A 23,883-nucleotide genomic window follows, 5' to 3' on the forward strand; every position below is an offset into this window, starting at 1 on the left:
GAGAATTTTGAGGTATCAAAACAATGTAGCATATATTATATGCTGGGTATCACAGGGTTATGACTTCTTGCAGCCAATTCTGATGACCGAGCAACAAAGTAGTTGAACATGAGAAGGTGACAACGAAATGGTGCAAAAATGTATTTTGCATCTTTTTGCGAGAAACATACCACTGATAGCGATATCCCAAGGACTCTTGGTTGATGCAACTCTAAGACCAATGAAATCTATGCCATCCCCAGTAGAAAAAGATATAAATGCACCAAACACTTTCCGAGACGGGCAGGTAACTTTATTGTGAGGCATTTATTTCACAGTGCACACACAGTCATTCAATACCAGTGCTAAATTTGGTGACTCTACTGGAAGTTGTCCACACACTGCTTGTGAAACAATATGAGGCATCATTATATACAATCACAGGTACTGAAATCTCACGAGCCTGGTAAGTATATAAAATGGGGATTTCAAAAAAGAACGGGCCCAACCATGCAACCAGACAATAATACTGAGCTCTAACAAGTAACAAAAAGAAAAAGCATTTCGATGACTGGAAAACTAAAATTGGAACCGGTACCAATAGCTTCAGAGTGCACCATCCCCGGACCAGTGGAAAGACGATGAGGGCAAAGACCCGTAGTAAATAACCGGAACAAAGTAGCACGACTAAATGTAGTGAAATGACTGGCACGACTATGCATTCAGGGACGTCACCAGACATTGATAGAATCCATACAAAACGAAATGCAGTGCCATTGCAACGTGCTTGCTTTGTTGAGCTATGTGTCTGCTTTGACGCACAGCTGCTTCCATGTACTGAGAGAAACTCCACAACCTTGGAGACTGAAGTTAGATTGCCCTACAGGTATGGCAGCCCTCTGCTTCTGATGCGCAGTCTATTTGGTCCACTTTGTGTGTCGTGTACACAGTGCTATCACAAGGCAATGCTGACATCTGAGGTTGGTGTACCATTTCCCCATACAGTGTTGCATCTCCTACGATAAAAGAAATTTAAAAGGTACAAGGGAGCCCTGCGTGAGTGAACGCAAGTATGCAACTGTAGCCACAGCGACGGTGACCTCGGCAACTGTGGCTACGCCAACAGCAGCTATGGAAACTCTAGATAATGTGCGAAATGGAGCCTTAAAATACTCGCGGTGACATTAAAACAAAGTTATGAGCCCACCACACAGCACCAGGCTCATTGATACACATACAGTCAATATAAGAAGACAAAGCAAGTTTACAAATAGAACTGCTAGTCTCGTCATTCAAGGAGAGCTTGCACTCAGCCCAACTTGCACGCCAGATATGCACGAGGCTGTTGTGCTATTTTTTTTTTTCACTGCCATCAGTTGCAATGATCTTTTAAAAACTTCATATTTTCAGATGCTGGACTTGTCAAAAATTTAAACAAAACATAGTGATTTATATACACATAAAGAAAACTTTTTCGATGTTCTATGATGAGTATGCTTCTTCTTTTTTTAAGTTGTCCTTTGTGAGCAAGGGAACTTAAGTGTGAGGACGTAATGTGCAACCATTCGAGACATGTCATGCGTACCATTTCACCATTTGCCAATGGAGCATGCGCCGCAGCTATTGCTTGAGGGAGCAAAACTTGTCAGCATTACCTCCACCTTCTCACACGTCCATGGGCTGCTCTTCCATCGAGCGGCAGAGCGTGCATCCCCTGTCAAAAGACAGGGAAATGCCAAGTCTGGACGGATCCCCGTACCGTCATTATGCCACTATAGCACAACATATCAGTTTACAGAGAAGAATGTCATGTAAATTGAGAACAAAATTGAGTGCCAATGGAAGTGCCGGAAGTGAGAAATTGAAGCTGCCCACCGCTTCTGCAAGCATTCTTTTTCCTCGTCAATGAAAGGAACACGAGAACACTAAGGTTTGCCTGAGCATCATTTGGTTGCACATTGCATGAAAGGTTTCCAGCAGAAAGCACTGACATGAAAAGAAGAGAAGACAACACACAATGCACCACTGTCGTGTGTCGTCTCCCCCTTCTGACCACATCGGTGCTTTCCACTGGAAACCTTTCTAGCTTTCTTGTAATGAAAGAAAGCGGGCACTTTTGCAGCACGCTGCTGCATCATGCTGCTTCACAACACTAGCCTTTCTACTCTAACACAGGTCCTATATGTGTCGCTCTCATCCTAACTGGGACCAGCTTGTGTTTCTGAGTGTCTCGCACAAACTGCAACCCCTATAAGTACTCGCTCTCAGCACATCACCGCATTCCCACCCAAGACACCACATTAGGACTAAGCTGCCAGTACTACTGCAGTACGTCATAACTAAGCAATGCCAAAGCAGCAAGATTTACACTTCAGAGTTGGTATAAATTCCTTGTTCGCCGCCTTTTACAAAGGTAGTACTGTCAAGAAATTTGTACAGATCTCGAGGTGAACCCAAGACAGCTTTAACAGCTGTTAGCGATTTGTGTTAAAAAGAGACACTTGACCAAAAAGTCAGCAGCCTGCGACCAATGGAAAGATTCTGCAGTGCACCACAGTCTGCACAATCAGGTGCTGCCGGGATGAATTCTCCTCGCAGCTGGGTTACACCCAGCAGATGGAAGCTCTGTGTGAAACTATCCAGCTGGAAGCCTCGTTTGAAATTACCCTGCTAGACAAGGAAGCAGTTACCAAGTAAAATAAAAAGAAAGGAAGGAAGGAATAAGAGGTCAAAAGTGAAGTCGCCCACAAAATGGATAATCCCGACAATGTCCAGCCACTTTCACACAATTTCACACTCCAGTCCAGTTCAGCAACCAAGACATTTTCATCCACTCTGAGGCTTCAGCACGTGCATAAAGAAGCTAGGAGACAAGATGTACTGCCGACCAAGAGCCAACCAGCAAAGAGTACAAAGAAAATGCAAATAAAGTACAAAGAAAGTGCAAGGACGATGCATAGGTAAGAATGTTGCATAGGTTATCTGAGACAACTTTTTCGAAAGGGCAGGAACAGTAAGGGAGTGTTGCTGGCATTGCTGCAAATGTATGCCACCAGCAGGCTGTGTAGGCACAGAGCTTTGAGCTGTTTTCAGATTTCACATGGCATGCTACAGAGAATGTCAATTGCTTTGCACGTTACATTTAACACAGCCTTAATTACTCCAAGTAGCCAGGTACTCCACTTGTGCTAGTTAGCTCAATCACGGACACCCTGCCAAGCGCTTTTCTGAGCAGAAACAAGCTGCCAATTTTGCAATGGCCATGAGCGACCCTGAGAAAAGCTCCTTGCTGCAACCAGGCAAATTGACTGTCTGCACTTTCTTTTCACTGGCAATCATGGAAAAAGTGTCACCAATGCATCTTGTTTTCTACTTCATGCACATGCGTCAAGTATCGTGCTTACTTTCAAATGTGAAACACACACAATCGACTAGCTCGCAAGCCCTACTATGCTGTGGCACACTATCTGTGGTGCAGCGACTGTGGCGTACAAAGACCATCAAGGTAGAAGACAGCGGCAGGCTTGAATTTGTGGCAGGCCTGCTGGTCACAATCAGCAGCGGTCCTTGCATGGTGCTTGGAACACACCCGCCCGAGCTTGCTGCTCGTCTGGAACGGAGAAACAAAACTTACCACAATTTCCTGCACAAAGTACCATAACGAGAAGGTTGAACTTGCACCAGTAGCTGTTATGGATTCTTTGGGCTGTTGATGCAAGCGTAAGCAATGCTGGAAAGTAAACTACATTGCACAACCTCTGTAGCTACTTCAGGTAGCTGTGTCAAAGTTGCCTATACACCTGCCAGGTCTCCCGGATTAACTGTGCAATATACCGATTCTGACCATTTTGTACGTTTGTACGGCTGAGAAAAATGTATCTTGAAATCGAACATTCCAATTCTCATGCACATGGACCACCACAGTTCTGGCCACATTCTCATGAATCTAGTCGGTGGAGCTGAAGTGAATCAACATCATTACCGTGGAGTCGGCCACAATGCTATTGTAGCAGCATCACTCTAGCTGCACGGCTAAAAAGAAAATGCTAATACATTGAACTAGAATTTTGTTAACTGTAATTTTATGGTCTCTTTGATTTAGCTGCATTTTCTGACCTATTTCTCAGTCCTGGTGTGCATGGTGTCTCACAAGTTCATGTTCCTCATGGAACCTGCAAACTCAAGTGCAGTGGCACAAGAGTACTACTTTCTGGTTTAAGCAGCTGAACCTCTTCAACAAATACGCGTGTAGAAAGGCAAAAGCAATTTTTTTTCCTTATCTGAATAATTTATATTTTGGTAGTACTACATGGCGGCAATAGAGAGGTAGCTTCGGGTGTCACTTTTAAAGGCTGGCCATGGATGGCAGCGGCCACGCAGCCGCCATTAAATTGGTTGCAGTCCTTGTCAAATACAATGCTGCAGTCTGGTGGCTTAACATATGGTCTCCAAGATACGTGACACTGGGCGGTGCCCAAGCTGCATTGATGGTGACCCGGAGGCTATGACTAATATCACACATTCCTGGAGGCCTTTGTAAATGACAGTGCCAGCACCAATACATCTTGGCACCTTAGTTAGAGGCGGCTTAGTGCTTTTTACATTTATGTGCTCACGGATGTATCAAATCTGGCCTTTTTTGAACCAACATGCTTCTTTTTTCATGTATTTTGCTTTTCATCTCCTCAATCTGCTTTGCAGTTGTCGTGTTTCATTCTATGAGCTTTCTCTTAATCCTCCTATAGCTCCCAACAGTCATCAGAAACTCACTTCAATATCTGCAAATTCCTATGCATGAGCAGTTTGAATTAATAAGAGTAACCATGACAGTTTCAGAGATCTTACGGTGTTGCTTGCTCTCAATTTACACATTAGTAAGCCAAGAACTTGGTATCCCTTCTTTAATCTGGGGCATAGGCAACTCAGTGAATGCAGATACTGTTTACAGTCGCTGAGCACATAAATCAAGGCAGAAATGGAATCAGAATGTGCAAACAAAATGAGCAAGATGGGTTACTCTTCCAGGTAACAGCATAACTCAATGCGCCAAGCTGCGACTTGTAACATCCAGTCAACCTCGTTGCTCGCCACCAGGTTGAACCACAGGGTGTTAAAAGAAATTACTGCACTGCGGGCCTATAGGCTGAGATCATCAAGTGATTACAGCAAGTACAAAATGCAGTGACGCGTGACTACAACTACGCCTTCACACAGCTGAGCTGGCTCGCCTGTTTGTTCCAGAGAAAGGCCGCACTTCAACTCTTAGATGGAGAATGCAGCTTACACAGAGTTAAAAATACACATGAAATTCATTGCAACGAAGTCACATCTGACACAAAAATAGCTTCGTTATATCTAATAGTCATTATAAACATATTGTAACCAACAGTTATGACAGCCGTTTCTATGAAAACGAGTTTATTCTGGGCAAACCTGTACCCGTCAACAAAAACCGACTGTACACTCAACAAAAACGTCCCTCGAGTTTCGCTTTTTCAAACGTCGTTCTCCTCTTTGTCGCCGCCTGTCGCGTGCCAGTCATCCGATTCTCGCGCACGAGCCGCCGGTCTGTCAGCACCGGCGCAGCGTTGCCTTGCAGTGCTTTGCTTGACGCTTGCAGTGTGGCGGCTCTTTGAAACGCAGCTGGGATGTGGCAGTTGTCTTTTTGTTCTCGCAGTGCTGGCGGCATTAGCCCCCTCCGAAGAAGCATCATCCCGATGCGTAGAAACGGCCTGGAGAGGGCAACCGCTTTAAAACGACAGTGGTCAGAGGATGGCCAGTGCTAGGCTTGATCGTATGTGCAAATTCTGTTATTCAATGCCTTTCATGGTAAGGCTTCATTCGTACTACGTGTACGACCTCTGGACGAGTCCTGCGTCGTGTGGAGCAGACTTGGCCTTCAGGAGTTACCTCCTAATTTAAGGGACTTAGCCGGCGAAGTACTCTGCAGGGGCCAAAGTAACGGCGCAGTAACTTCTCCGAAAGACCGGGCGTACGTATAGGTGTCCATACCCACACTTTGTCTCTGAGGTTGTACTGTATCTCTCTTCGCCCTAGGTTGTATCGGTTTGCGTCGACGTAAGTATTGCTGTTGTACGATACGGTGCCTTGCCAACTGCCGTGCTTCTTCTGCCCTTTCTATGTACTCACTAACGTTAGGGTCTTCGCTGCTGTTGTTTACAGGTAACATCGCATCTAGTGTTGTTGTTACTGTCCGACCGTAAACAAGTCCGAACAGCATGAAATGTGTCATCTCTTGTACTGCAGTATTATATGCAAAGGTAGCATATGGTAGAATACTGTCCCATGTCCGATGCTCGATGTCCACGTACATTGAGATTATGTCAGCAAGCATTCTATTGAGCCGTTCAGTCAGGCTGTTTGTTTGTGGATGGTACGCTGCGGTTTTTCTATGAGCAGTATGTGTTAGTTTCATAACAGACTGCATCAAACGGGCCATAAAAGCTGTTCCTTTGTCTGTTCTGAGTACCTTAGATGCGCCATGTTGTAACAATAAGTGTGTGACAAAAAACTGAGCCACTTCAATGGCAGTTCCTTTTGTAAGAGAAGATGTCTCAGCATACCAGGTCAGATAATCGGTTGCTACCACAATCCACCACTTTCCCGAGGTTGAAACAGGAAATGGTCCAAGTAAATCCACTCCTATTTGTTCAAATGGAACTGCCGGTGGCTGTATCAGTTGCAGAAAACCTGCTAGTTTGAGTGGCGGTATTTTGCGTCATTGACAATCTCGGCACAATTTGACATAGTGCTGCACTGAATTCATCAACTTCGGCCAGTAATACTTCTGGCGGATTCTCGCCAGAGTCCTACTAACGCCTACCGACCAGCTGCAGGATCATCATAGCGAGCTTCTAAGATCTCAGCTCGCAGTGATGATGGTACGAGAAGTAGAAACGCCTCACCACTGTGCTCGAAGTTTCGTTTGTAGAGACGTTGTTCCGGAGGACATACGAACACGATCCACGGACAAAAACTCGAGGCACTTTCACTTGTCGACCCTCCAGTTACTCGATGAGCAGGAGTAATTCCGGGTCAGGACGCTGATGATGAGCCATTTCCATCGTATTCACAGCCCCATGAAATGGGAAATCTTGCTCATATTCAGGCGATGTAGCTTCGATTGGTGCGTGTGATAAGCAATCAGCATCATTGTGCTTGAGACCGGACTTGTAAACGACCGTGGTGTCATACTCCTGTAGCGAGTTTTCCAGAAGGGTCCTTGAGGTTCATCAGCCAGCACAATGAATGATGGTCGCTGATGGCTTGAAACGGTCTGCCATATAAGTATGGCCGCAACTTACTGATGGCCCATATAACCGCCAGGCATTCCTTTTCTGTAGCTGATAATTTGTCTCAGCTTTCGATAAGGTACAGCTTAAGTACGCAATGGCTTTTTCTTCTCCATTCTGCCACTGAATAAGTGTGGCACCGAGACCAACGTTACTTGCGTTGGTGTGGATGTCCGTTACGGCATTTTCATCAAAATGGACAAGTATAGGAGGACTCTGCAAACGCCATCGTAGCTCAGAGAAGGCGTCTTGTTCTTTCTCCCACACAAAAGGGACATCTGCTTTTGTCAGTCGCGTGAGTGGTTCGGCAATTTTAGAAAAATTTTCCACGAAACGCCTGTAGTAGGCACACAGTCCCAGGAAACGTCTAATAGCTTTTTTGTCTCTTGGCTTCGGAAACATTTCTACTGTAGTGATCTTTTCACGATCGGGGTGGACGCCTTCAGCACTGACAATGTGCCCGAGAAAGCAGAGCTTGTGAAAGCCGAAGTGGCATATTTTGGGTTTTATGGTCAATCCCACCATGCGAATAGCATCCAGAACTGCTCTCCGTCGTTGCACGTGCTGCTCGAATGTAGTGGAGAAGACCACCACATCATCAAGGTAAACGAGGCACGACTGCCATTTCAGTCCGGAGAGAACAGTGTCCATCATCCGCTGGAAGGTGGTGCACGCAGAACACAGACCAAATGGAAGCACCTTAAACTCGCACAGACCATCCGATGTCACAAATGCAATTTTTTTCGCGATCTCACTCGTCCACTTCTATCTGCCAGTATCCGCTCTTGAGATCCAAAGAAGAGAAGTAAGCATTGCGTAGTTTGTCCAAGGTGTCGTCGATGTGCGGGAGTGGATAAACATCCGGCTTCGTAACGAGGTTGAGTTTCCTGTAATCAACACAAAATCGTAGGGTGTTATCCTTTTTTTTTTTGACCAGGACTACCAGATGCCCACGGGCTATTGGATGGCTGTATTACATCGTCCTTGAGCATTTCGTGTACTTGACTTCTTATCGCTTCTTTCTTTTGGAGCCACTCGATACGGGTGTTGGTGCACTGGTGTTGCAGGTTCTTCGACCACAATGCAGTGTTTTGCAAAGGGAGTATGACGGACTTTCAATGAAGTCAAAAAGCATTCAGCAAACTCTGTGACCAAGCTCACAATCTTATCTCTTTGTGGTGATGACAGCTCTCGGTCAATGTCGATAGATGTAAGGACATAGTCTAAAGTGACAGATACTGGTGATGCTGCATCGAAGGTTGACACATCCGCAAGTTGTGCATAGTCATGAAGAGACGCTATGGCTGTTCCCTTTGCCACGTGTTGTGCCTCATTGCCAAAGTTAGTCAAGAGGACATCCGCACATCCGTTACGCAGGTGAACTAGGCCTCATGCCACACATATTTGCTTTTCCAGTAGCAGCCCGATATTTCCATCTGCAAGTCCCTCATAGTCACGAAATAGGTCGCTCCTTACACGACAGTCACACTGTACTGTGCCGGCACCGTCACGTGTTCATCCACAATACGGAGAGAGGAAATATGTGGCTGTTCTGTATAAGAAATGGTAATAGCATTTTCTGTAGAAAACAACATGCGTGATTCTTGCAAGTCTATAGTTGCGCCATTCGTTTGCAAAAAGTCCACGCTCAGTATTAGATCATGGGAACACTCAGGGAGAACAATAATGCTGCTGACGTATGTAAAGCCTCTAATTCCGATTCTTGCTGTGCACATTCTTACGGAGTCGACTAAGTGTCCCCCCACTGTACGTATTGGAGATCCGGTCCAATGGGTCAATAACTTTTTCAATTTTCTGGCGAGTACACTGCTATTAACTGAATAGTCCGCACCAGTGTCTATCAACGCAATCATTTCGAAGTCGTCGATGATGATGTGCAACACAGAAGTAACGGCGTCATCACTGCACTTGTTCGTCGTTTCGTCACTGCCGTTGTCTTGTCGGATTGGCGATGGAGGGCTTTCAGTGTTCCGGGGGTCAGTGGCCTTGCCTCCACAGGTCGCTGGTTCTAGTTTTCCTGTTGCGGACTTTGTGAGCGACGCCTCGGTGAAATGGAAGAGGGACGCGAACGGGGCGACCTATAACGCATAGGCGCTGCCGATCCAGGTTCATGTTCTGGGGGTTCCGAATAGTTTGGCGCGTACATAAAAATGCTTCAATTTCATAAGGGCGCTCACCATTTCGTGGGCAAGGCGCATTCACAGAGAAGTCACGCAGTCGTACTCGGCGATACTGGCATTCCCGGTATAGGTGACCAGCCTTTCCACAGTGGTAGCAGAGGGGACGCTGGTCTGCAGTGTGCCATACATCGCTTTTATGTGGTGTTCCTTCTGCCATGGGCGGCACATTGTGAGGAAGTACCTGCGGTATTGTGGCCATGTGTGGGGCTTGGAATCGTACCCCACACCTCCACCAGATATGTAACCAACAGTTACGACAGCCGTTTCTATGAAAACTAGTTCACTCTGGGCGAACCTGTGCCCGTCAACAAAACCGACTGTACCCTCAACAAAAACGTCCCTCGAGCTTCGCATCTTCAAACGTCATTCTCCTCTTTGTCGCCTCCTGTTGCGTGCCAGTCGTCCGATTCTCACGCACGAGCTGCCGGTCTGTCAGCACCAGCCCAGCATTGCCTTACGGTGCTTTGCTTAACACTCGCGGTGTGGTGGCTCTTTGAAACACAGCTGGCATGTGGCGGTCATCTTTTTGTTCTCGCAATGCTGGCAGCAATATATATGGTACATTGTAATAGCAGTGAGACAATTTTTTTATTTACTTCATTATATCTAATATATTGTTATATTCATGCTCGTAATATTGAGGTTCGACTGTATGGTGTAAATTTTGGTGCAACATTTGTGGCACAGCTATTACTACATGAGTACGACTTCTACAGAAGTTTCCATATGGTCCTTCTGGAGGAAATAATTTCGCCATCATCTCAACAATCTGCAGTCATACCAGAGAGCTGCAGGCTGGACAGGAGGAGGGCGTCATTCCACTCGTCACTGCCATCACAGCAATCACAGATGCCATCGTTGACACGCATGGAAAGAACATACTTGGGACTGCGTGTATTGTGCCGCCGGCAATAGAACCTGCAAACAGACAACATCTTTAAGTGACAGTCCATCTTTCCTTGAGGGCAAATACAATATCACACAGAAAAAAAGAAGAAATAGAGAAAATGATGCTTGAAGACAACAAAAACTGGCTAAAGAAACCTTCCAGCAATAGACAACTGGCCAACATTTACCTACCGGCACATTGGAAGGTTGGCTTATGCCTAGATTTGGAATTTACTTTTGAAAAGTCACATGCCTATGCCACTTCTCAAGCAAAAAACTTCAGATTAATTTCCACAAATTGTAATGTGCTACTGCTCAGGTGTACATTAAAATGTCACATTTTTCTCTGCAACAAATATCACAGAACATGTTTCAGATGCTTTTAGACAATATGACGAAGGCATAGGCTTCACCTCATCAATCAATCAATCAATCAATCTTTATTGTTTCTTAAACACATACTGTTATGCAGGCGGGACCCGAGACCACTCTGAAAAGTCGTAGCAGAGATTCCACGATTATGATCACCAGCAGCCTATTTTATGTCCACTGCAGTGATCTCCAATTATCTGTCTTACACAAGCTGACCCTATTGTGCACCTGCAAATTTACTAATTTATTCACACTAACTAGTTCTCTGCCATCCTCGTCTTTGTTTCCCTTCCCTTGGCACCCATATCGATGGTCTGTAGCTTTAACAGACCATCGGTTATCTACCCTACACATTAGATTTCCTGTACCAACTCCATTTGTTTCCCCTTAATGTCACATACAATATTAGTTACCTCTGTTAGCTATCTAATGCACACCGCTGTCTTACTGTTACACCCATCAATTTTTGTTCTGTCGCTCCCAGTGCAGTTCTTCGCTTCTTCTCTATCCTCAGAGTTTCTGACTTATAGCTTAGCACCGGTGGAATGCAATGATTGTGCAATGATTGTGCACTTTTCTTGTCAAGGGTAGCCTTCACCTATGAGCTCCCTAACACTGAGTGCTCCAGCGTGCAGATTGAAGTTTCTGGATTGATGCCTACGCTGGATGTAGTGCCCGCACGCCCACAAAAACAGCTACTACCATTTGATTCAGCCCATTCGCGGACTGTTAAGGAACCTAACTGCTTCTAACGTCTGGAGTCTGCATTCATATAGTCACATGCTATAGTGCTATAATGGCTGAGACAAACTCAAGGCTGGGAGGCCTTGCTTCAATGAGCTAATTTTTTTTTATCAGTCTCGACTGATGTGGCTCCCACCCATTTATTTCACATATGAATAGAATAGTCCTTGTAATTATACCTGCTCAATTCAATTAATTTATATTCAAAATTGGTTAATCTTCCTTTCTGTCCGAATATGTGGCATAACAATGATTACTAGCTTCTCCAGGGGAAAAAAAGAAACTTTGCAAGGCAGCTGCCCATCGTAAACCTACACGAACCAGAAAAACTAAGCCATTCCTGCCAATCACTGATCTCTCTGAATGATGGCGATGCTGATGGAGCATCACCATGATTAAATGCTTTCTTCTTCTTTCTGAACCACTATGCTTTAGGAGGCATGGTTGCTGTGCAGAGGCACCAGTTTCAGAGATAATGCAAGGGCAAGTAAATTATTCTTGCCTAATATTTTGTGGTAATATAATAGACGATGTTCTCTTGTCATAAAAACTATTAACAAAGAATACCAGTTGGTCTAACTGCCAGGTACTTCACTCAAGGAACAACGTGGCACATTAACCTAACTGCATGCTCTGTGCACACATTCCGTCGAGAATGGAGCCACCACATGTGGTTCTCCCTCGAGTGGGAAGCAGCTAAAGGTAGTCCTGAAGATGCGGTGAAAGGCAAGTGAACGTTTCACATGAGAGGTTCACACTATCTATTTGCTAATGTAACGCACTGTGCCTAGTGATTCACACGCGATAATTGGAGTACATGGCTGCTGGCGCTTACTGTGCCGCCGGTGGGAGCTGGGGATGCCGAGCTTATTCAGTGTGGTCAAGAGCCTTCGTGACGCACTGCGACTGCGATTGATCCTTCAGTGGTGACTCAGCACTCACGAGTGGCACAAAAAGGCGCTAGTCACCACGCTCCACGCTCTCCAATTATGGTATGTGAACCACCGAGCATTGTATGGAACAATTTACAGGGCTATTTACATTGAGATGATGCACAAAGCAGGGGATAATAGGAAGGGTCGCTAGCACATCATAACACAATAACAATCAACCCGTCATGATAGCTATCACAACAACAAATAGGAGAAGCCCAGTAGCACTCTGACAATCCAGGGGATTTAGCCTGGACGTGTGAGCGGGGTGCTCAGTTGAGCCAGTGGAATGACACGGCAAAAGAACAAGCAGCTAGAATCACCACTGGTGCGTGAAATGCGAGATTGCGCTGCCAGACCCTAGAGCAGTTGATGGTCAGAGATGACTGGCCTGCTGGGATGGTTGTCAACAGAGCATGTTGAAAGGGTGGTGGAAAATGTGCGCCTTACGGGAAATACGAGGTGGTATCAAAAAGTTTCCAGATTGGCTCTGTTTTGAGGAAATTTACGTGCATTCAAACAACGCAACCTTTGAAACAGTCCTCTTGCACAGCAACACAGCGCTCCCAGTGTTCCTGTGACTTTTCCTGAAAGTCCTTCTGGCATGAGTTCAGCACCCTTCTGTGAGATTCAAGCTTGATTCAAGTAAGTGTGTCATAATAGAGACCTTTAAGCTGGGTTTTTAAGTTTGGCAAGGCAGCGTTATTTCAAGCAAAACTAGACAAATGACCTGTTTTTTACATTGAGGTTCATCACTAGGGGTGAAACTTGAGATGAAGCCTGAGATAAAGTGGTAGTTGTCACAGTGGAAATCCCAACAACTCTACAACCAAAAAAAAAAAGCTAGACATGTGTGCAGCTCGACAAGGTACATGCTTGTGTTTTTTCAACATTCATGGTATTGTGCATCAGGAATTTATCATGAAAGGCCTGACCACCCACGCCTAGTTTTACTGCAAAGTTTTAGGGCCTCCGAGAGAGTACTACCTTTGGTGAAAACGGCCTCATCTGGGATGCATAAGGAGCTGGATGCTGCATGACAACAATGCACCATGTCGCAAAGCACACCACAACACACGCGTTTCTTGCCGGAAAGATGGTTTCTCTTCCATATTCACTCTACTCGTGGAATTTGGCTCCTGCTTATTTCGTTTCTTCTGCCTCTTGTTTGATTCGACCCACCGGATTATTCAATCAATTTCACTGGTCCCATCGTGGTCAAATGAAATGAAGTCGACTGTAGCACTGTTCTCCAAACATCTCTGTTCCCTGTGCACAAGAAAGACAGCCAGAAGTGACAACCAATCCTATTTGCAAAAAAAAAAGAAACACACACACACACACACACACACACACACACACACACACACACACACACACACACACACACACACACACACATACACACACACACAAAAAAAAACGTTAACCTCTATGCTTCTCGTCACTGTCGAGCAGAAGGTGGCACCATCCCGCAAGTAATATGGCTGCTGTATCTCAGCAATGCTCCATGGTGATTTATGAGCTTTATCTTTGCAATCAAGCACCCTCTGTGTCTGCATGAACATGCTGCATCAGAGGAGTCTTGTTCAAGGTAATTCTCATCGCAGCAACTCCCGAGTGTTACTGAAGCGTAGTGAGTATTATTTTAGTTGAGCAGTACTGCGTTTAACATACTGGGATTCAAGAAGGACCGATAGGTTAAGTTTGTCCATCAATACATGAAAATGTGACATCAAAAAAACAAACAAAAAAAGCTTTTCACTAAGAGATGCCATGCCTAGCAGTACTCTGACCTGAAGTGAAAGCAAGGCAAAGACCGCTGGTTACAACGACCAGTTTGCTGAAAAGAACAGGGCTCCTTGCTGCTTGCTCTATGGCCCAAGCCAAATGAATTTGGTAGTGAGTGCCACAGCAGACTTTAATCGTTTAGTGTCAAGGAAAGCACACACCACATACTAACACATCAGTGCATACCTGGTTTCTTTGGCCCCTTGTTTAATCAAACATATGTGTGTGTTCCAATCGGAATAAACATTACTTTCCTGACAGGGATGGGCTCACGTCAGCAATGCCACCTCAGTGCTCTTGCTTAGAAAAATAAACCAACATGACAGCTCCTCGCATTTCTGAGACTCCAGGCTCCTTGACCAGCAAGGAAGCAATCAGGCTTGTTGGCTGAACTATAGCTAAATGCAGTAACAGCCCAGGAATGGGACGAATGGAAGGCACTGACAAGGCATTTCATCCTCGCCTTCTGCTTGTCCAGTCTTTGCGCAAGCATGTACTATCAAGCTCAATATGAATTGCAACAAGATATACACCTGCCACTTTTTTTTTCCCTCTAAAAAAAAGAGAGGTACAACTTTACTTGCAAAAACCAGTAATTGCAATGGTGTTTAGTTCACTAATTCATTGTGTGTCAGCGCTGCCATACAGTCTTGAGGGCCTTTCAGTAAAGGACTCCCGTGTTGCAATCTGCATTGAACGTGATAGTATGTGTCAACCAGGCTGATTTAGCACTAGTATGTGGTTATTCAACCACAAATGACCTTGATGAAAAGCGTCTGCCATGGCTGTTAGAGGTAGACTACAGCTGCTGCCGGGTACTTACTGGTAAAATAGGTACAAGCAGGCTCCAGGCCAGGTGCTTGGCCACTATGGGACCTCAATGCTTAGCAAGGAGTGTCTGTCCCCAACCAGAGGGCACCCCCACATAATTGGGATGCCACATGAGAAATGGCCACTATGGGAACGCTTTTGAGTTTCTTGGTGTTTTGTTAGTGTTGGTTCTTGCACAGCAAGTACAGTGGTGAGTACAAATCTCTTCCAACCAATGCACCTCTGGTAAGCCAGAGACTTGGCTGGGGGCGTTGCTTGTACCCATCTTATAGACCGGTGTGTGTCCGGCAGTGGGGATTGAGCCATGCATCTCCTGGTCTGTAGCTGACCTTATGCGGAGCATATGGTTACTTAAACTGCCGCAGTGGTGCAACCGCCATTTCTGGGCCTTGGTTCCTGCCTACTGCTCTCTCACCTTCCATTGGGACAGGCACTGGTGCCTGGTTCGTCTGAGCCATCCTTGCAGTCGCAGTAGTCATCGTTCACCTGGTTGTAGCTTATCACACCCGAACTGCGCAGGCACTTAAAGGTCTTTCCTGGCACATAGCTTGCGGCGTCGTGTAGCGATACACCACGAACTCCGTGAGCAGGAAACTCCACCTGCGCGAGTGGTGCCACTGCCGACCTTGACGTACTGGAACTGACAGCGGGAGCAACAGAGGAGCTGCGACTTCTCAGCGAGGCAATGCTGACGTCAACTTCGCGCAGCGACAGCAGTTGCCGCAACATGTAGAACAGACCAAACAGGAAGAGCGCGGCGACAACATTTCGGCGCTTGAGGACACGTCTGAGAGTCCACGCCATGACGATTCATGTCCTGGTCCTGCGCTCCTGCAGTCAACAATTTTTTCGCAGAATTAGTTAAATTCTGCACACACCAAAATCACAATCTGATTATGAAGCAAACTGTAGTGGGGGACTCTAGATTCATTTTCGACCGACCAGGGCTCTTTAACGTGCACCTAAACTTGAGTGCAAAAGCGTTCTTGCATTTCGCCTTCGTCAGAATGCGGCCACCATGGTCAGGTCGAAACCCGTGACCTTGTGTTTAGCAGCACACCACCACAGCCACTGAGCGACCACTGCGAGTGCCTGAGGTCGAACAATGTAATATATGCAACGTTTGGTCAGTACGACATAAAAGCGAGGCAAGAGAATACAGGGAGTAAGGTCACTGCTTACCAAACAAATTTACTGATGTTTTATGGAACTGATGGCATGGAGAAAATGACCCAGAACTATCATGTGATTCAACTATAGCAGCTGAATTAGAGCCCTATTAGTTGCGTTAATTATACACCCCAAACCTGAGAAGTGGGACATGGGGGGATGGTGTAGTTGATGATGATGATGAATTTGAGCTCGTCCCGTGTCCTCCCTTGTCCGTGTTTTTTTGGTGCTGTTCTAAATATGAATGATCCGTACCAACTAGCTCGCACCCAAACCCTTCTGAGAATTTGGTGTGTTGTGGCACAAGGATGTCATAGAAGAAAGCTCTCGATTAACTTTTAGTATATATATTTCTTTACACAGCACCTGTATATAAGTACAATAGACGTCTTTTTTTGCACCTTTCTTCAATTAATATGCACCTCTCACGACGGGGAATTTAACCCACAACCATTCATTTATCAGCAGAACACCATTGAGAACACCATATCCATGACAGGTTCATCCAGGTATCTTTTGCAGTACAGTCAACTCCCTTTGTTTCGACCTGGGTTAATTAGACTTCTTGCTTGAGTCAAAGACACTGGAACGTCTCGACAAGAAACTGTACGTTACTATGCAAGGAAAACTAGTTGAAGGCATGCTGCTTCAGTTATTTCAACACCCACCAGTGCACCCTCGTGCAGGCAGCAGTTACTAAAAGCTCGAAAACATAAAACTCGGCAGGAGGTGCTACTACTGCCTTAGGCAGTTAGCTTTTACTTGAACTTATTTTTTTCTTTTATTGGCCGATGCTCCTTCCACCAGTGAAGCCACCCATTCCTGCTTGTTTCGTGTCATGTCAGGCTGAGGAGCATTTAAACATGAAGGCGCTCTTTTCCTCATGATGGTTGAGACGCACTTTGTGAGCAAGAAACAAAAAGACATTACAGACCACTTCGAATACTAAAAAAAATTATTTAAATTCAATAATTTTACTTCCATTGGTTATTTCAACCTTTCGGATAACTTAACTCGATCTTGCAGCTTGGCAAGCATCAAATTAACGTAAGTCGTGCCGTGCAACTGTATTGTTGCACGGCAAGAAATCGAGGCATTCCTGTTCGACATGCAGCTGCTGATTGACTATCATGGTGGATTTGCACATATATTTTGTAACTGTCCTCACTAAACACTTGTTCAACAGCAAGTACACTTCCCGTGTCTCCTTGGTTATACAATAGCAAATATGGCAAGTTCATAAGCATCTACAGTTAGTAGTCCTCAGCTTTTCTACCATAATAAATGTCTTCTCTCTCTCACAGAAGTCCAAAGTCAAGACGAGCACGAGCTAATGGAACGACACTGTGGTTATAAAGTTGGGTGAACAGGGGTAAAGTGCCTCAGACATGCTATCTTTGTCAAAAGCCTTTAGAAAGATAGATCCATTTATCAAGAATGTCGGCCAGCACGTCTGAGGCACCTTACTTCTGTTCACCAGTTTTATACTGCAGTGAGCAATGCAATGCAGGCAAAGTAGTTTCTTTCGGGGAGGGGGGGGGGGAGGGGGGGCGGCAACCTAAAGTAACCTACCTGTGCAAATGAGGGGGGAGGGGTACTAGTACTAGTACAAATGTGAATAATGTCAAACATTCGCCATAAAATCATATAAACCCGCAAAAAGACAGGTACACCTGTGAGATACACCAATCCTTTACATGACAAACAAGGAACCACATCAAATGGACTCGCGCAGGAAGAACGCTGCCAAGAACAAGTAAACAAGCGAAAGGGTAAAATAAAGATTTCTAGTAGTGTTTTTCGAATTACCTCTGGAGAAATTAGAAGAATATATATTTGTGGAACAATCACAGTTCATTTGGATCCCTCGTTTACTGTTCTGCCAAGTTAAGTGCCAAAACTGACACGTATTGTTATTTGGCGAGTTGCGCAACGATGCAGGCTGCCAGTCCCGGGCAACAGCGTAGAGCGCAGGACACTGCGGTTCTAGACGTACTGCGCCCACTGCAGAGGGTTAGAAAAACACCCTCATAAGCACATCACAGAAGTGGCTTCGTCAGGCGGCTCGACCGATAACTGTAGAAGTGCCATTCAAAACACACATAATATTTCTGCATTTCTGGCAGTGTTTTCTATACTTCCTTTTTAAATAAAAAGATGTTGATCCATAAATACTTTCGCAAACAACGGTTAAATTTGTTAACTTTTGCTTTTCCTTCCTGTCTGGCTGTTGCCTCTGCTCTCTCCTTTAGTAGACTGCTTTATTTCTCAACTCCTTGGTACTCTTGTTTGCAGTTGCCAATTTTGCATGAAAAGTGCCGTACAATTAGGGAAAAACTAGATGAAGTAACGGGTGATATTCATATGGATTTTGGGTTTAATGGTTATTGTAGGGTTTGATGATGGACGCAGTTTCTCATTATCTTATTTTCCACTTTATCTAACCCACATCATGGGCATATGATTTCGAGGATCTGCCAGCATCGCGACGAACCATCACTTGGGGAAATAATGAAGCAAAAGGAAAAGTTAAACGCAAGTGGCATTTTTTCCAGCTGCATACAGACCGGCTCACTGCTAACTGAATCCCTTTCCTGGTCCCTGGCTAAGTCAAAGATCAAAAAAGGTTGAACTAACGAAGCAACAGCGATGCGCATGACCGTTGCAATAGATGGCGATAACTGAACACATCTCGAGTGAATCGCACGGGCACCGAATTGATGAGAAAACTGACTTCACACCCTAGGAGATGCCGATAACTACCGGCGTCCAAAAGAAGTGCAAAAGGCAGCAAATTGTTAACCACCAAATAGCTTTCAAGTCTCAAGATTGATTTGGTGGCGCTTTAAGAAAGTGTGTGAGGAGTGGTGGCGTAGGGGTACATGCGTGGACACAGGGTTACATCCCGTCACTTCTATATCTTCCTTCATCTGTATTGCACTAGGTGTGGAATCTGCAGTTGACCTTTGTAGCATTGGTGACAAAAGATTCACATATCACCTTGGGTTAGTCCCACAGCTGTGCAAGGAAAGACCATGGGGAATCGTGAGCCATTTTTCTTTGTTCAGTAAATGGCTGTCAGCTGAGTGCCAGATGGCCAACAGTGATGGTGCCCAATAAACATTTTATTTTCATCAGGCAAAACAGAACTGCATGCCATGTTTCTGTTATTTTGAATATCGAGTTACCTCATCTTTTTTTTTATTCTTTATTTAAGTTATCCTACTTTCTGAATATTTTTTGTTCAAGGAAATGTATTTGAGTAGTATTCTGCAGTACAGTAAACAGATATAACAAATTCTTAGATATAGGAAAGGAAAACTAATCAGTCATATTGGCTTGTAACAAATTTGTTCTTACAACAAACATCAAATATAACAAAGGTATACTGCGGCTCGGCTCATCTGTATATTTGTATCCTAAGCCTGAAGATCCAAAATTTAGTTTCGCAACATTTGCTACCCCGTGTGAAATTTGTGGACTTACTTCAAAAACCAAAATGGGCACCTAGTAGAAAAGGTTGCATTTATATTCACAGGTTTTCTCACTGCACATCCCACTTGGTACGTCAACTGTTCCACGTCTCATGCCTGCCTGTGAAACGGTGTTGCACACCTGAACCAACACAGCTGCATGAATTCCTTTGGCTTGTTCCACTTTTCTTTTTTTTTTTAAAGCACTTCCTGTCGGGCCAGCTGGTAGCTGCTCATTATAAAATATCACGGCGCTAAATGAACGGACACACACAAGAGGAGAGAACGGGACAGGGCGCCCTAGTGAAACTTCGTTATCGTTATATAAGGCCGAGAAGAGGTTTCTTGAGCAATGTGTGTCATGAATGTTTGATTAGGTGCTTGGATGAAAGTTTGCTCTGTGTGCATGTGTTGACCGGCGGTTTAGATGTGCCTGCGTTCTGTGAATAAAACAGTTGCGAGGGCGCCCTGTCCCGTTCTCTTCTCTTGTATGTGTCCGTTTATTTGGCGGCATTATATTTTATAATTGTTCTACTTTGCTGGAAAGTCCGCACGCAGAGCGCTGTTTTTCAAGCGAATGAGTGACATGCTAACGCAACTTTACTGGACAGCTAAACTTGAAGAAAGGGAAAAATTTTCACCTGCCTCACTGTATCAGGAAGCTACAAGAGATAGGGGCTTCTCAAAAAGAAAGCTTCACAGCTGATGAAAAATTCGTCTTGGTCCAGTGATTAAAGTCAGGACCAACGCCTTTTTGGGGCGGTCGATTTACCATGGGAGCCTACTAGGAGGCAAGCAGAGCGCGAGGCTGCATTAATCGACAACTCGAACACAGGTACACTGAATATGGCACAGCAGTTCTGCAGAAACCCTCAAGTTGAGTCTTGAGTGAGGTTCAAGAAAGTAAAAAAAGGAAAAAAAAAAACTGCCATTTACTTGACTGCAGCACAAAGCTACAAGCTCCACTACAAAGCTTTGCTGTGTCCTGGTACAGTCAGATGGATCACAATTTTTTCCTTTCTTGAACCTCACTCCACCTTGTGGGCTTACATAGAACTGATTTGCCACAACTACGACATTAAAGACCAGGTGCTCGGCACTGGTACATCAGTAAAAATCGGACGGTAGAGGCTGGGCGAGCGCTGGACTGGACTGCATTCATACGTTCTTCGGCTGCATGTTCCCATGATTTTAAATTAGTATAAGGCAGCGTCGACATGAGTCAAAGAATTAATGCAAGTGAACCATAGAGGCACCACATTCATGAGCACAAATGTGTGCATGACTGCTTCAAAGTTACAGCAACAGTTACAGTAACATGATAGAAGGCCATAAAAGAGCATAGAATATTATTTGCATTTCAATTATTTTCAGGCAATGACTTCAAAGTTACAGTAACATGATAGAATGCCATAAAAGAGCATAGAATATTATTCACATTTCAATTATTTTCAGGCAATGACAAAGGCAAGAATTCGTCTATGAGAATTGCTGTGATGCAGGTGCAGCTGCGCATGAAAAACGCCTAGTGTTGTGTCCTGTGTGCCTCTCGTTCTCATCCGTGTTTTTAGCTCTAGTTAAATATGTCTCAATTCTTGAATACATACTCACTGGAACACTTTCTTTTTTTTCTGTAATTGTGGAAAGAATGCACTGGTCGATCGCCACATTGGCGACCTGGGTGGTACCTTTTGCGTATTGCCGCTCCTACCTGTCACGTTCATCCAAAATCGCTGCCAGCAGCCAAACTTCATTTTTATTTCGGATACAAACGACACATTTGTACTTTTGTTTGTTATTTTTTACATCAGCATACAACACTGCTTTGAGAAAAATTGGCTTTTCACAAGCACTTGCCTTTGAGCTAGTGATGAAAACCTCATGCCTCCTCCTCCGATTCATTTTATATTTTGTTGACCACACTTTCTTTGATCGCTACAGCACACGTGGCAGTAAGCAGCGCCGCGCACTCCCCCGTTACATATTAGTCAAGATTATTTTCACTTTAGCTGTTCAACTGGTTAACCAGAGCGGCACTCCGACGCCACTTCTCGCATTCTACCCGCTCAAAGCGCGAGTAAATCATTGCTGCAACGTCCTAGAGGCGAGTTAGATCTGCCAAAATGTCGCCGATAATATGTTGTCTTACAAATGCCAAAGGTAAGATTCCGCGATTCGGTCACGAAAGCCACACATTTTCAATGAACAACAGTGAAATCGCAAGTTTGCGGCGTGCACTCGGTTTGGCGGATAAATTACATCAAGCGAAAACAGCGTCTTTCGATATGTGCGGACGCGTAAAGTTGTACTCGGTCAGCGCTTCCGCCAGCCTTCCGTGAACCACGACATTTCACCCGTAAATGTCACACTGCTGCCTTCGGCCAAGATCGCACTACAAGGCCGCTGGCGGTAAAGTGCTAGATGCGAACTGCGCGGTCGATCATGCTCCCCGATTAGGGAGGGGCTCGGTCATGTTCGCAGCGGTTCACAAACGCTATCTCGCGTTGGTAAATTTATCCGCGTTTGCGCCTTCCGGTCTCCGCGACATTCAGCGCGTCGAAGAACGATTATCGGCAGTGGACAGAACAACTACACAAAGTCGTGCGCAGTAGTTTCCGGGACACGCGAAGCACACGACGCAAAAAAAGAAACGCGTCTGAACGGGGGCAGTGTCAAACACTTCGCTGCCGCTCGAGGAAAGACCTCGCGTAACACAAGATCAAACCGCCGGTCCACGCAACAAGTACGCCCTCTCCCTGCTTCCAGATAGAACAAGTGGCGTTGGAAATTACGCGCGCAACGTATTTTCCTCAGCGACTCGGGCAAAAGCGGGCCCCGAAATAGTGCTTGTTACCGCACAGGCTGACGATGGAGAAAGCGGCGGCGCACGCCGCTTGTGAGAACAACGCGCTCGATCGGCTGTCCGACTCCCGCAAAGGAGCTATTTCGGGGGCTGACAGGCTCTCGCACTGCCCGCGTTTTTTTTTTCTTCTTGCTGGGCACGCGGAAATTATGCTCGCTGAGGCGGTTCCACGAGGAAGTGGGGCTACAATCGACGGGGCCAGAAAGCAAGTCTCACCGGCTTGAAGACGAGGAGCGTCCCATTTTGGTCCGCGCCTCGCCTTGCGCGCCACCGCGGAACCGACGCGAGCGCCGCCCGCGCATGACGAGCTTCCGCTCCGCCGGCTGTCGTCACGACTTCCGTCGGCGACGAACTTCCGGCATTGCGTAACTTCCTGCTGCGCCGTCGCCGCCGCGGCCTGGTTTTTCAAGATGGTGTCCGGGCGTGCGTGAGCGAACGTTGTGTGCGACGGCTAGTGCAAAATTTCCAGTGGGTTTGGCTCTCAGGATGACCAGTGCGGACGCTCCAAATTGCCATTCGCATCGCATCCATGTCGGACTTGAAACCTCTGTCTAGATTCGGTGAGTGGGATGCTTCTCTGCACCGCGGATGGCGCAGTTTTCTCTCTCTCTCGCTTTTATGAACCTCGGGAGCTTCGGTTGCAGCGATGTGTCGCGCCTTCGTGTTTGTGCTGACTCCAAAGCGGCTGCTCGTTCTCCTTGTTCGACTGAGCAACATCGCCGCGTCGACCTTCGCCTCCGTTGCGCGTCCTGTGCCCAAAAACATTTGTGAGACTACGCAGAAAATAAATCTCGGTTCGCACCAGGCCGCTGCCCTTGCTCGCATCGGTGCCTCGCCGCGGTTACGCAAAGCTTCCGAAGCAGTTTACACGAAATTGTAGCCCTAAGTTTAGGTTTAGGGCCCCGCGTTTCGTATGGGAAACCGTTTCGGTTTCAAACGCGGCGTTCGTTTCAAATATCGCACCGTGCGCCCCGCCGATGCCGTCGTATCGTCCTTCGGGAACATCCCAGCGTCCCGAGACCGCTGCATCCTCCCTTCGGTTCCCGAGTCAAGGCGTCACTTGTGGAGCTGAAAGTTTGTTCGGTGCGTGCGTGCTGGTCGAGTCGTCGCCGCCGCCGCGTCCTTCGCAACCCGCGCTGCTCCAAATCCCCAGATCCTTCAAGTGCGTCGAAAAAACTGTGCTCGCCGTTGGGACACACACAACCGTGCCCGACTTTACGTTGCGCAAGGGAAACGACGACGGCGCGAAACGCAAAATAGAGGCCAGGGCCCCTCCCCCGTTTTCTGTTTTATTTACGCCTTCTGACGCGCGTGCGCCGCAACCTG

The 23,883-nt window shown here is 45.9% G+C and overlaps 2 protein-coding genes across 7 annotated transcripts in view; one reads left to right on the plus strand and one right to left on the minus strand.

Annotated features, from left to right (window-relative positions):
- Positions 1 to 277: 277 nt before the first annotated feature.
- Positions 278 to 23,805, minus strand: LOC135909458 (uncharacterized). 4 transcript variants are annotated; one of them, XM_065441449.1, is made up of 4 exons: positions 23,521 to 23,805; positions 15,467 to 15,882; positions 10,275 to 10,411; positions 278 to 3,589 (listed from the first exon to the last, which is right to left on the minus strand). In XM_065441449.1, exons 2-4 carry the CDS (start codon positions 15,853 to 15,855, stop codon positions 3,534 to 3,536), a joined length of 582 nt encoding a protein of 193 aa, XP_065297521.1. In that variant the 5' UTR covers positions 15,856 to 15,882; positions 23,521 to 23,805; the 3' UTR covers positions 278 to 3,533. The 4 variants fall into 4 exon arrangements, with proteins under 4 accessions (XP_065297521.1, XP_065297519.1, XP_065297520.1 ...); XM_065441447.1 differs by lacking the exon at positions 23,521 to 23,805 and adding an exon at positions 22,774 to 22,909; XM_065441448.1 differs by lacking the exon at positions 23,521 to 23,805 and adding an exon at positions 21,552 to 22,744.
- LOC135909456 (E3 ubiquitin-protein ligase RNF19A-like) overlaps positions 22,960 to 23,883 on the plus strand; it is a 124,985-nt gene continuing 124,061 nt past the window's right edge. For 2 of the 3 annotated variants that reach the window (XM_065441438.1, XM_065441441.1), the window contains exon 1: positions 22,960 to 23,117. The gene's annotated coding sequence lies outside the window, so the exon portion shown is untranslated. The remainder of the gene's footprint in view (positions 23,118 to 23,883) is intronic. The other variant, XM_065441440.2, reaches the window with a different exon arrangement.

The sequence above is a fragment of the Dermacentor albipictus genome, chromosome 3, assembly GCF_038994185.2.
Source record: "Dermacentor albipictus isolate Rhodes 1998 colony chromosome 3, USDA_Dalb.pri_finalv2, whole genome shotgun sequence".
Taxonomy (NCBI): domain Eukaryota; kingdom Metazoa; phylum Arthropoda; class Arachnida; order Ixodida; family Ixodidae; genus Dermacentor; species Dermacentor albipictus.

Coding starts and splice junctions, on each gene's coding strand:
- LOC135909458 (XM_065441449.1), bottom strand. CDS start 15,855: ATGGCGTGGACTCTCAGACGTGTCCTCAAGCGCCGAAATGTTGTCGCC. Junction 10,412..15,466: donor AGTGCCTGTCCCAATGGAAG/GTGAGAGAGCAG, acceptor GTCTGTTTGCAG/GTTCTATTGCCGGCGGCACA. Junction 3,590..10,274: donor GTCCAGCCTGCAGCTCTCTG/GTATGACTGCAG, acceptor TCTCCGTTCCAG/ACGAGCAGCAAGCTCGGGCG.